The 13,840-nt window shown below is 45.1% G+C and overlaps 1 protein-coding gene across 3 annotated transcripts in view; it reads right to left on the reverse strand.

Moving 5' to 3' along the window:
• Window positions 1-13,840, reverse strand: part of RCL1 (RNA terminal phosphate cyclase like 1) — a 66,235-nt gene that overhangs the window by 18,004 nt on the left and 34,391 nt on the right. For all 3 annotated transcript variants that reach the window (XM_047700915.1, XM_047700917.1, XM_047700916.1), the window contains exon 6: window positions 2,242-2,367. In XM_047700915.1, the coding sequence (XP_047556871.1) occupies window positions 2,242-2,367 (126 nt within the window). The remainder of the gene's footprint in view (window positions 1-2,241; window positions 2,368-13,840) is intronic.

Below are 13,840 nucleotides of genomic sequence, written 5' to 3' on the forward strand. Positions count from 1 at the left end.
TCAAGTTATGATGACAAAGCAGCTGGTCACCAGGTGACCTCACTGAAGATCTGACTTCGCAGTTTGCAAGTGACAGCCCCTAAACATTCCCAATTGGTGGGCACCTGGGTTGCTTAGTCATTAAGCATCTGCCTTTGGCTCAGGTCATGATCCCAGGGTCCTGGGATCGAGCCCCTCGTCGGGTTCCCTGTTCAGCAGAGAGCCTACTTCTTCCTCTCCCTCTGTCCCTCCCCCTGCTTATGTTCCCCCTCTCACTATCTTTGTCAAATAGATAAATAAAATCTTTAAAAACAAAAACAAAAACTTCCCAATTGATAAAGGACTAAATTTTTTTGGAAGTCTTGACTGTGAGAATCAAAATGGGACAACAGGCAGCTGTGTGTATGGGTCAGAGTGGACAGAGACCACCCAGAACTGCTGCTCCCCAACATTCTAGGCTGTAGCCACACACACACTCTCAGTCTAAGAGTTCACGACACCTCATTACATGGATCCCCCACTGAGTGAGAAGAGGAAAATGCCCACTGTGACTTCATCATTTCCGAACAGAGAAGAGCGAGCACCATTTGTCCTCTGTAACTTGCAGTTGAGAAAACACAAGTCTATGATCACACACTGCCTTCACGTGCCATTTTTTTTAAGTGGGGCTTGGAGCTGATGACCCACAACTCTCCATCACGCCCATGTCCTGATCTACATATGAGGCTGCTACTCACCCCAGCAAGGACGGGGGTGGACTACACACCGGGGTCACCGGACTCGATGGCCTTGTGAAAAGCTGCAGCACAGAGGGGGCAGCATGGCCTTCAGGCCAGCTCTGCTTCATGCCTGGACACCCCCACAGAGCCAGAGGCGAGACAGAGAAGGCCTGATGGAGACCAGGCCACTCAGTTGCCGCTGTGACTGCCTACACCCACCATGGCTCTGTCATCGCCTCTCCCCAGAGGAGAGGGGAGAGAAAGGGAAGCGTGAGGAGCGGCATTAGCATCTCGGTGGCACCTACCGTGTGCCAGCTGCTGCGTGAGAGCAGTCCCCTAACAACGCCAGCATTACGGCTCCCACCACATGCGCAAGGAAAGCGCTGGTGAGATCTGAGCAGTGCGCCAAAGGTTTGGGACCATCAGCGACCTTTCCAAACCCAGAGGGAGGGCCAGCTCGGCACACACGTCCTTTCCCAATTGTGCCCTCTGACACCCCTACTGCTCTGAACTACGAGCCACCACCACGCTGCTGAAATCACTTTCATGTGTCCCCATGGACCTCGTCAAGGTCAGAAATGCTTTAACACGCTCAGCCCTCCTGTGCCCTCTCCTTCTTTGGCTGAAGTCGAAGGAAAGCACAGACAGAAGGGCTGTGAGAAAGGATGGGCTGTGCTACTACCTAGCAAAGAACTGATTTCTGAGCCCACACCAGTCAATCTCTGACGTTCTCATTTTTAGAAGACACAACCTGCAAGCTTCAGACTGTAAGTGCAATGATACTGTCATTCGCACGGAAATGATTCAGCAAAAACAAAAACAAACACAGAAAACCCACACAAGTAAATTTGGCAAAATAGTCACTGTTGACTACAAGTAGTAGGAACACATAGGTGTTCTCTGTGCTAGCCTTTCAACTTTCTGTACATTTAACATCTTCATAATAAAAAAATTAGTTTTTAATTGCTTCCCCAACTTACTGGTTGCTAAATATACAAGCGAAGCCTAAAGCAAGTATTTTCATTACACAGATCATCATTAACTTTTTATTTTCTAAAGTGAGGTTTTCCACAAAGGCTTTAACTAATCCCAAGTCAAATGTGCAATAACAACTTTCTTTGGCTCTAGGGGTGCTGTTCCCATGATAGAGAGAGAAGCTGGCTGGCACAGACCAACAAAGGAGATTTTCCCCTAAACTGTTATTAACTCAGGGTGGAAGAACTTGTTTGCTTTAATTTTTTGTGGAAACAAATGGAATTTAAAGCTGGAAGCACCGTTTATTAATAGCTGGGTTTGAACGCCCCCAGGCCAAGGTCTGGACCCCGGATCTCCAGCACCGGGCACTGGGATGCTTTCCACGTGAGAGGAGCTCAAGAGACGCTCACTGGTGACTACGGTAATAAGTCGGGAGGACATTAACTCTGAAATCACTCTTCCTCCGGCTGCCGACACAGAGCTGGCAGCTTTCACTGCAGTCAGGACAGGAGTGTGAAAAGGCTTGGTCAGCTGCAGAAATAAGCTCTAGAAACGCACAGACACTTACTTCCCAGAGTTGACTCCTTTCATGTGGTCTGTGTAAATATAGATATCGGGGATAAACTTGTTGAGGATGCTCCTTGCCGAATCCACGACCCGGTTGGCCATCTGCGGTGACACGCGCACGGAGTACCTGTGGTCCGCAGTTAAGGGGGCTGTTCTGCTCGGACGCCAGAGAAAGGTCCCTTCTGGTGCTGGCGGCTATTTGTGGAACTGTAATAAAATGCCATTCTAATGCCATTCTATTTTCCAACTGTGTTTAATTGTTTAACTTTGTAATACCTTAACTCAATTTTCAGGTCATTATTTTTATTATTGTATTATGATACAGTTTTTTTATATTATTGTTATAAACAACCACAACAAAAAACACACAGATGTAGAGAGTCGTAAAGTATAAAATAAGAGTTCCAAACCCTGCTCTGGAGCTCCTACCCAATCAAGGCCCCTCCCTTCTCCTAGAAATGCTTCAACTCAATTTCGGAACAAGAGGAGACATGGGCCTGCCTGTCTGGCATGAACCAGGGTCCCTTTGAAGTTCTCCGACCCTCCTCACTGCTGGAAACAATGGATCTTTCCCTTGAGGACCTAAGACCGGAACAGACATCACACTGGGGCTTACCTGGGCCAATCCCAATCCACCCCTAGACTGTTGACAGGAAAAGCAGAAAAAGATTAGTGAAAGAGAGTACAGTAGCTGATTTATAAAGATCTAAATAGGTTTGTTGCAACTCACAGAGCTTATTTTCAATTATTTAAGTGTCAATTACTCCATTTGTGGATAATATAGGCTCCTGACAACTGCTCCCTTATAATCAAAATATTGATAATTAGCACTTTTACACCAGGGGGGCACCCCCAGAAAGAAAAAGAGGATGATATAAACAACTCATATGAAAAGGCTGGTGGGTTTTTTTCCTCATGCTTGTGAGAATCTGCCATTCCATTAGTCCAGAACCCCAGACCCCACGGTCAGTCTGGTCAGCATTCACCCCCGCCCGGGCACTGTCACCCCTGCCACTCACCCAGACTGTCCAAATTCTTCAACCCGAACTGCCTTCCTTCATCTTTCCTTCATTCTTCCCAACACCCTCCAGCCAGCACCAGACTGTGGTCTCTACCTGACCTTACCGTACGTCTCCCTTCATCTATACACGTTGTCCTTGCCCACCAACAAGACCACGCATTCCGTAAGAAGAGGGGCTCTGCTTCCATATGGAGCAGAACTCTCTGATGACTCTCATACCCTATTTTTATTCTCAGCAATACTCAATAAATATTTGACTTGACTCAAAGAACAAACCTGAAATGAGGAAAGAGCAAAGGGGGATTTTTCAGTACACACACAAGGCCCTGTTACATCACCGCCTCTCTGTCCAGAATGTACTTCTGACCATGCAGCTTAGACAAACAGTCCTGGGTCTCATACCCTTTGGACCAGGTGGGTGCTGTCCTTCTGAGCCTGATGCTGCCCACTGTCCTGAGGAGAGCACAGATGTCACTAATCTGACATATAATCCCATAGCAACCACGGCTCCCAAAATTCTTTCAGGTACATTAGCAACTGATTTTATGCTCAGAGTGACCCTGTGGGCCAGGGCCATGGATTCCTACTTCCAGGGCTTACACTGAGGACACCCAGGTCACAGAAGTGAGATACAAAATTAAACAGATCTGACTTCACAAAGACAACCTCCTCCCTCCAACCCCCACAGACATGTGGAAACCAGGTGGGTAACTGTACCAACTCAGGGCCAGTGGAGCCCTACACCAGAATGCTAGCAGTGGAGACAGACAAGGTGGCTACATGCCAGAGTCACTGTGGAACCGCCTGAATCGGTGTGGAGGCCCTCCTGAGGAATGGCTAAAACTTTTACAATCAGACCATCTGTGCTCAAGGGCCAGCTCCAACAAATTGCATCATTCTGGGTCTGGTGTGTGTCCATCTCCTCATCAGTAAGAGAAGGACTGTCATAACATTCTCCTCCCAAGGTTTGGAGGCTCAAATGAAGTAATGCAGTAAAGGGCTTAGTGGTGCCTGCTGTGGGATAGGAGCCCAATGAACGCCCCCTACTGCTTTTCTTGCAGTTAGTCCAAGATTCAAGTTCCAAAGCAGAGGTTCCTATTCTTTCAGAAATCAGAGATCCCTCTGGGAACCTGATGAAAGCTATGAACACTCCCTCAAGAAACACACACACGTCATTTTGCAGACCATTTCAGGGGACTGTGAATCTCCCGAAGCCCTCATATGAATACCATATTGAGAACTCATATCCAAGAGAGACAATTTCACAGCTATAAACCATATAGAACTCCTACTCTTATCCCTCCGTAGTGGTCCAGGTCAGAGAAAGCACACGCAAGTGAGCAAAAGAGTGTGTGTGTGTGTGTGTGTGTGTGTGTGTGTGTAAAGAGACAAAGAGGCTGACTGTCTAAGTACCTGCCCTACAGTCAGAGAAAGGAAACCAGTTTGCCCTACAAATTCCAACTCACTTCCATCTTCTGCCTCTACCCCAGCTTCTTCAATTGACACTTATGTCCTAGATCATGAGCTTCAGGGATAGTGCCACAAACTGAAAAGTGCATGTTCCCTTCTCCCCACCACCCCTCCTCAGGCAGGGGGAGAATGAGAGTGGGTGGCATTAAATAAAATGTAACCACACTGTCCAGTCACTGCTGCTGGCAGGAGCCAACACTGGATCCCTCCCAGGCCCTGGAAAGCCAGTACAAGAGAAAAAAGATGCTCTCTGCGGGGTAACTCAGTTAAAGCCACAACCATCCACAAGAACAGGGCCAGTTCTCCCCACCCAAGCCCTCCTATGGGGGATGCAACCTCCAAGCTCAGACCAACAGTCAACCAGACTTGCAAGTAAAAAAAGAAACCCACAAAACCAACAAAAGCTTTTTTTTCCAAAGGCAGCTCTTTTTTCCCCAGGCTCCAAAACTGGCGAAGAAGGTGATCTCAATTCCAACCAGCATTCCACTGAGGTGTTTGTGGAGGGGCAGCTCTGGAGACCAGTGGCTGGAATGTCTCATTTGCAGACAAGAATCTGAGCATGGCCACTTGTGTCTACTTTCCTGCGGAGTTGGGAGGAAGACTCCACAGGTCCGATGTGTCGGGAAGATTCAGGTGTCCGAGCCCCAGCCCCAAGCAAGGGGCTCTCCAGTGTCTTCCTGGCACCCAGTCTCTACAGAGAAGGCTGGAAGAACACCAGAGGGAGAAGCCAGGGAGGAAGAAAGTTACACTCCAGGGCTCAGGGCTCTTCCAGTTTTCATGTTCTCCCCCGTACTACCCCCAAGGCTTCCCCGTTTCTCAGAGTCCTCATCAAAGGCTGACCCATGAGCCATTTGCACACCCAGTACTACGTGTACCGTGGGACCACAGCGGGACAATCTCTGTGGAACCCACATAGTTACCACAAGACTGTGTCAAAACAAAAGCACACTCTGGAAATCACATTTCCAGACTACAGAGAATGGAATCCAAGCAGAGTTCGCCGTCACGATAGAGCATTTAAGGAAACAAATCTCAAATGAGTAAAAACAAACTGGAACTGTCCAGAGCGTGCGTAGGATTTCATGTGCAAAGCCGTCGACTACAGCATTCTCAGCAACAGAGGAAAACGGAAAGCAACTCAACGGCCACCAGCAGGTTTCATTCTGGCCTCTTGATATGATAAAATACAGTGTGCCTGCTAGCCGGGAGGAGGCTGAGTCAGCAAGTGCCAGGAGTCATGCAGAAAAGGCATATTTGGTTAAGAAGAAAAAAAAAAAAACCCTACCTACTTGCATTTCCGTTTCTCTATGGAGAACATCACTTTAGAAAGTCGGTTTAACTACATACATCAATCTCGGGGCTCCCAGCCGCCCACTCTCTCCTCATTTTTACTGGGCATGGCCCTGAGATATGCCCCTGGACAGCCAGGTCATGGTCCCAGAGTCCTGGGATCAAGTCCCACATAAGGCTCCCAGCTCCATTGGGAAGTCTGCTTCTCCCTCTGACCTCCCTTCTCATGCTCTCACTCTGTCTCTCTCTCTCTCAAAAATAAATAAATAAAAATCTTTAAAAAAGAAAAAAAAAACTGTAAAATAAAAAAGAAGGGAGAAGATCTTCTCAACTCTCTCCCTGTGGCAGGTTCCCACCTCATCCTTCCTCCTGCTTCTCTTTCCTGTCAAGATTCTTGACAGAGCAGCCCCCACGGTGCACCATTTCCCTGGAAATGGATGTCGGGGCTAATTCCTCCTCTCTGAAAGGAACTCCTCCCAGCCGCGTGCTGTCCGGAGCGTCCTCCGCCCTGACTGACTCCTCGGGCCTCTCCGGCTACTGACTGGGGCTGCCAGGGCTTCTCAGTAGCCAAGTTTTCTTTACTCTCTTCTCAGCGACCTGACTATCCCTGGTCCCACTTCCTGGGAGCATTTTGCTTTTGCTTTCAAGTCTTAGCGGTGTCTCAGGGATCCACCTGCCTCTCTCCGCATTCTGTTCGGTCGCCAACTTGAAATCACCCACTTCTGGCTCTCACCTTGCCCCCAAATTACAGATGTTCATTTCTAATTTCCTTTCTAGACCCATTTCCCTACAACCATTGTGAAGGGCCCTCAAACCCAGCAGGAATAAAACGGAACTTATCACCAATGTCCCCACCCCGCCTTACACTGCCCCAAACATGCAGCTACTATCAGAACCTACATCTCTATCAAGGTGCCGGGGACACCCTATCCCTCTGTCACAGAGCCAGGTGGGGACGGCTTTCCACACATGCTGCCCCTAGGACCTCTGTAAACCAGCAGCTCTCACCTGTGCTCCAGGCACGACCCTCGCCATCCTCTTCAAGGCAAAATGACTCCCTGATATCTTTCACTCTAAGTGATCATCGTTAGGTGGTAATTTTTTTTTTTTAATTTGTACCTTCCAGAGTTTCCACAATGAGTCAAAAGGAGCCAAAAGTTCCTTCAGCCCCACTGAAGTTATCCTCTTCACGTGGAAATTCTCTCTCAAGAAAATTACAGACTTCGGAATAAAGGCCAACTGGTCAGCATGGCCTTCAGGCGTCACTGGCTCCAGCCTTATCTGTCACATCCCATCTTCCACTGCCGAGCACCACTGACAGACCTGCACTCAGGCCACACCCACGGCCTGCCACTCCCAGCACCAGTGTGCACCCCTGCGTCTGCACAGGCCCACACTCCTGCCTGAAGCACCTTCCATGCTCCACTTCACAGGCCTCTACTCCTCTAGGCTCAATCCAAACGCCCATCCCTCCTCTGAGAAAAAGCAGAGGTTCAAAAACTGGGATCAAAAACTCATCCCAGTCCTGCCATTATGAACAGTGTGATGTGGATGCAAATTCCTTCAGCCTGTGAAGCCTCGGTTTTTCCCAACTGCAGAACGGAATGCAGGTAAACTCAGAGTCACCTGGAGGCTTAAAAATAAAAGTATATAAAATGTAAATGGATTAAACTCCACAATCAAAAGAAACTAAAGTGGCTGAATGGGTAAAACAAGATCCAACTATATGCTGTCTATAAAAGACTCACTTTAGATATAAGGACATATAGAAGCTGAAAGTGAGTATGTTCCATGCAAATGGGAACCAAAAGAGAGTAGAACTGCCTATAATTCCATCACACAAAACAGACAAAGTCCAAAAGGTCTTTAGAGTCACAGGAGATAAAGAAGTTAATCACAATGATAAAAGGGTCAATTCAACAGAAAGATACAACTATAAACATATACGCACTCAACATCAGATCACCTCGATATATAAAGCAAACAACAGCAGATCTGAATGGAAAGACAGCAACACAACAGTAATAGGAGACTTCCTGCCCCACTGTTTTTTGTTTTTTTTTTTTAATTTGACACAGAAAGAAAGATCACAAGTAGGCAGAGAGGTAGGCAGAGGGGGAGGGGGAAGCAGGCTCCCCGCAGAGCCAAGTGCCTGATGTGGGGCTTGATCCTAGGATCCTGAGATCATGACCTGAGCTGAAGGCAGAGGCTTAACCCACTGAACCATCCAGGCGCCCTTCTTTTTTTTTTTAAGATTTTATTTATTTATTTGAGAGAGAGAGAATGAGAGGGAGAGGACATGACAGGGGGGAGGGTCAGAGGGAGAAGCAGGCTCCCTGCTGAGCAGAGGCCCTCCCCCCGCAAGTAGGACTCGATCCCGGGACTCCAGGATCATGACCTGAGCCGAAGGCAGTCACTTAACCAAGTGAGCCACCCAGGTGCCCCCTTGCCCCACTTTCAATAATGGATAGAACACCCAGGAAGAAAATCAGTAAGGCAACAGGTGACTTGAACACCATCATAAACCCAGAGGAACTAAGAGACTTCCACAGGACACTCCACCCAACAGTAGCAGCGTCCACATTCTTCTCATGTGCACATGTACATTCTTTGGGATCACACAGTAGGTCACAAAACAGGTCGTAACAAGTTTAAGAAAGCTGAAATCACCTCAGGTACTCTTTCCAACCACAATGGAATGAAACTAAGTATCAATAACAGCAAGAAAATGGGAAAATTCACAATCAGATGAAAATGAATGTATTCTTAAAAAAACATGGGGCCAGGGACACCTGGGTGGCTCAGTTGGTTGGACGACTGCCTTCGGCTCAGGTCATGATCCTGTAGTCCCGGGATCAAGTCCCGCATCGGGCTCCCAGCTCCACGGGGAGTCGGCTTCTCTCTTTGACCTTCTCCTAGCTCATGCTCTCTCTCACTGTCTCTCTCTCAAATAAATAAATAAAATCTTTAAAAAACAAAACAGGGGCGCCTGGGTGGCTCAGTGGGTTGAGCCTCTGCCTTCGGCTCAGGTCATGATCTCAGGTTCCTGGGATCGAGCCCCGCATGGGGCTCTCTGCTCAGCAGGGAGCCTGCTTCCCCCATCTCTCTCTGCCTGCCTCTCTGCCTGCTTGTGATCTCTCTCTCTCTCTCTCTGTCAAATAAATAAATAAAATATTAAAAAAAAATAAAAATAAAAATAAAAAACAAAACAAAAAACAAACATGGGGCCAAAGAAGAAATCAAAAGGGAAATGGAAAATACCTAGAGACAACAAAAATGAAAACACAACACACCAAAACTTATGGGACAAAGAAAAGAAGTACTAAGAAGGAATTTTATAGTGATAAGCACCTACATTCTTTCTATGGAAGAAGAAAAGATCTCAAATAAACAGTCTAACTTTACACTTCAAGGAATCAGAAAAAGAATAACCTAAAATTCAAAGTTAGCAGAAGGAAAGAAATAATAGAGAAAACATAAATGAAACAGCAAAGTGAAAACCAACAGGAAAAAATCAACAAAACTATGAGTCAGTTTTTTGAAAAGATAAAAAAAAATTTGCAAACCCTTACCTAGACAAAGAAAAAAGAGAAAAGACTCAAATAAAATCAGAAATGAAAGACAAGACATTACAACTAAAGCCACAGAAATTTTTTTAAAAATTATGAACAATTACATGCCAACAAAGTGGACAACCTAGAAGAAATGGATGAATTCTACCAAGTCTGCATCAGGACTAGAGCTTGAACAGAACAGTAACAAGTAAGGAAACTGAATCAGTAACCAAAAAACCTCACCCAAAAAAAAGGCCCAAGACCAGATGACTTCACCAGATTAATCAATTCACTGGTGAATTCTACCAAACATGTAAAGAATGATTACTACCGATCCTCAAACTTCCAAAAACACTGAAGAGGGAACACTTCCAAATTCATTTTATGAAGCCAACATCACCCTGATACCAAAGCCAGACCTGAAAGACACTACGAGAAAAGAAGACTATAGGCCAATATCCCTGATGAACATGGATGCAAAAATTATCAACAAATTTTAGCAAACTAAATTCAATGATACATTAAAAGGATCATATGACATAACCAAGTGGCATTTATCCCTGGGATGCAAGAATGGTTATATGCAAATCAATTAATGTGATACACCATATTAACATACTAATGAAGGCCATAAATCACATGATTGTCTCAAGAGATGAAGAAAGAGCATCTGACAAAATTCAACACTTTCATAATTAAAGATTCTCAACAAATTAATTATAGAAGAAACTTACCTCAACACAATGAGGACCATACATGAAAAGCCCACAGCTAACATCTTCAACGGTGGAAAACTCAAAGCTTTTCCTCCACAATTTGGAACAAAGCACGGATGACCACTCTTGCCACTGCTAGTCATGGTACTGTATATACACGTACAGTACTATTACCTGGTACCGTAAATCCTAGCCAGAGCAATGAACCGAGAAAAAGAAATGAAAGGAATCCAAATTGGAAAGGAAGAAGTAAAATCATCTATCTGCAGATGACATGATCTTATATGTTAGAAACCCCAAAGATAAACCTACCCACCCCCCCCCCAAAAAAAAACTACTGGAATAAATGAATTTTTAAAAGTTGCAGACTACAAAATCAACTTGCACTTCTGTACACCAACAATAAGCTATCTGAATAAGAATCAAGTAAATAATCCTATTTACAAGAGCATCCCCCAAAATTTAAATACTTAGGAATAAACTTAACCAAGAAGGTGAAAGACTTATATACTAAAAAGTACAGGGGCACCTGAGCGGCTCAGTGGGTTAAGCCTCTGCCTTCAGCTCAGGTCATGATCTCAGGGTCCTGGGATTGAGCCCCGCATCGGGCTCTCTGCTCAGCAGGGAGCGTGCTTCCCTCCCTCTCTCTGCCTGCCTCTCTGCCTATTTGTGATCTCTCTCTCTGTCAAATAAATAAATAAAATCTTAAAAAAAAAAAAAAAGTATAAAACACTTGGGGCGACTGAGTGGCTCAGTGGGTTGGGGCCTCTGCCTTCGGCTTGGGTCGTGGTCCCGGGGTCCTGGGATCGAGCCCAGCGTCAGGCTCTCTGATCGGTGGGGAGCCTGCTTCCCCCTCTCTCTCTGCCTGCTTCTCTGCCTACTTGTGGTCTCTCTCTGTCAAATGAATAGGTAAGGTCTTAAAAAAAAAAAGTATAAAACACTTAAAAAAGACATTTTAAAAATTACACATAAATGGAAAGACAGCCCCTATTCATGAACTGAGAGAATTAATATTCTTGAAACGTCCATACTATCCCAGGTGATCTACAGATTCAATGCAATTCTTATCAAAACTCTAATTTTTTAATAGAATAATAGAGAAAATAACATACAGAAAAAACAATCCTAAAACTTAAATGGAACTACAAAAGACTCCAGGTAGCTAAAGCAATTATGAGCAAAAAGAACAAAGCTGGAAGCATCAGAGTTCTGGATTTCAAAATATATTACAGAGCTACAATAACCAAAAGAGCACGGTACCAACATAAAAACATGCAAAGCAATGGAACAGAGAGCCTAGAAATATATTTGCAAATATGTGTTCAACAGACAAACAACACACAGAAAAATCAACTCAAAATGGATTAAAGATAAACTTAAGACCTAAACCTGTAAAACCCCAAGAAGAAAACACAGAGGAAAAGCTTTTTAGCACTGGCAATGCTTTCTTGGATGGAATACCAAAACAAGTGAAAAGGCAACCCAGAGAATGAGAGAAAATGTATGAAATTTATACCTCTGATTAATATCAAAAAATACATAAGAAAAAAATACATAAGAAATTCATACAACTCAAAAGCAAAAAGAAAATAAAAACAGAATAACCCAGGGGCACCTGGCTGGCTCAGCGGGTGGAGTGTGCAACTCTTGATCTCAGGGTTGGGAGTTCAAGCCCCACACTGGGTGTAGTGATTACTTAAAAATTAAATCTTAAAAATAAAATTGGAGGGTGCCTGGGTGGCTCAGTTGGTTGGGCGACTACTTTCAGCTCAGGTCATGTTCCTGGAGTCCCGGGATCCAGTCCCACATCAGGTTCCCTGCTCAGCAGAGAGTCTGCTTCTCCCTCTGACCCTCTCCTCTCTCATGCTCTCTCTCTCTCTCTCAAGTAAATAAATAAAATCTAAAAATAAATAAATAAATAAAATTGGGGCACCTGGGTAGCCCAGTGGGTGAAGCCTTTATTTTCAGCTTGGGTCATGATCTCAGGTGCCTGGGATGGAGCCCTGAGTTGGGCTCTCTGCTCAGCGGGAAGCCTGCTTCTCCCTCTCTCTCTGCCTGCTTCTCTGCCTACTTGTGATCTCTCTCTCTCTGTCAAATGAATAAATAAAATCTTTAAAAAAATAAATAAATAAAATAAAACCACCCAATTAAAAAATGGGCAAAGACCTGGATAGATCATTCCTCCACAGAAGACCCAGAGATGTTCAAACATTCACATGGAAAAGTACTCAACATCACTCATCATCAGAGAAATACAAATCAAAACCATAATGAGCTATCACCTCATGCCTGTTAGAGTAGTGGCAATCAAAACAAACAAACAAAAACAGATAAGTATTGCTGACACTGTGAAGAAAAGGGAATCCTTATACACTGATGATGGGAATGCAAACTGGAACAGCCACTACAGAAAACAGTAGGGAGGTTCCTCAAGAAATTAAAAGGAGAGCTACCATTTGATCCACTTCTGGGTACACAGTCACAGAAACTGACACACTCCTACATTCATCTCAGCTTTATTCACTTGAGCCAAGACATGAGAGCTAGCTAAATGTCCAATGAAAGATGAATAAAGAAAATGTAATATTTACATACAATGGAATATCATTCACCCTTAAGAACAAAGTAAATGCTATCATCTGTGACATGGGTGAACAAGGAAAACAATGTGCTAAGTGAAATAAGCCAAACACAGAAGAACAAATACACATAATTCCATTTATATAAGCAATCTAAAATAGTCACACTCACAGAAGCAGAGAGTAGAATGGTGGTTGCCAGGGGCTGGAGGGAGGGGAGGGGGAACAGGGAGACATCAATCAAGGGGTACAAAGTTTCACTTATGCAAGATGACTAAGTCCCACAGATCTACTGTGTACCACAATGCCTGTATTATATACTTAAAAATTTGCTAAGATAAGTATACTGGGGTTTAAAGATTTTCTTTTTAAAGATTTTATTTATTTATTTATCTATTTGACAGACACAGATCACAAGTAGGCAGAGAAGCAGGAGGGGGATGTGGCAGGGCAGTGGGGGGAAGCAGGGTCCTTGCTGAGCAGAGAGATGCGGGGCTCGATCCCAGGACCCTGAGATCATGACCTGAGCCGAAGGCAGAGGCTTTAACCCACTGAGCCACTCAGGTCCCCCATGATCATATTTATTTATTGAGAGAGAGAGAGAGCATGTGAGTGAGCAGGGAGAGGGTCAGGAGAGAAGATATCCCAGGCAGACTCCACGCCAAGCATGAAGTCCTGAGCCCCAAGCAGGGCTCAAACGCACGACCCTGAGATCAGAACCTGAGCCAAAATCAAGAGTCAGATGCTTGGGGCTCCTGGGTGGTTCAGATGGCTAAGTGCCTGCCTTCAGCTTGGGGCATGATCTCCGGGTCCTGAGGTCGAACCCCGCATCAGGCTCCCGCATCAGTGGGCAGTCTGCTTCTCCCTCTGCCTCTCTGCTTGTGCGCGCTCTCTCTCTCAAATCAGTAAAATTAAAAAAAAAAAAAAATCTTAAAAAAAAAAAAGAAAAGAAAGCCAGATGCTCAACTGA

This window comes from Lutra lutra, chromosome 13, assembly GCF_902655055.1.
Source record: "Lutra lutra chromosome 13, mLutLut1.2, whole genome shotgun sequence".
Taxonomy (NCBI): Eukaryota; Metazoa; Chordata; class Mammalia; order Carnivora; family Mustelidae; genus Lutra; species Lutra lutra.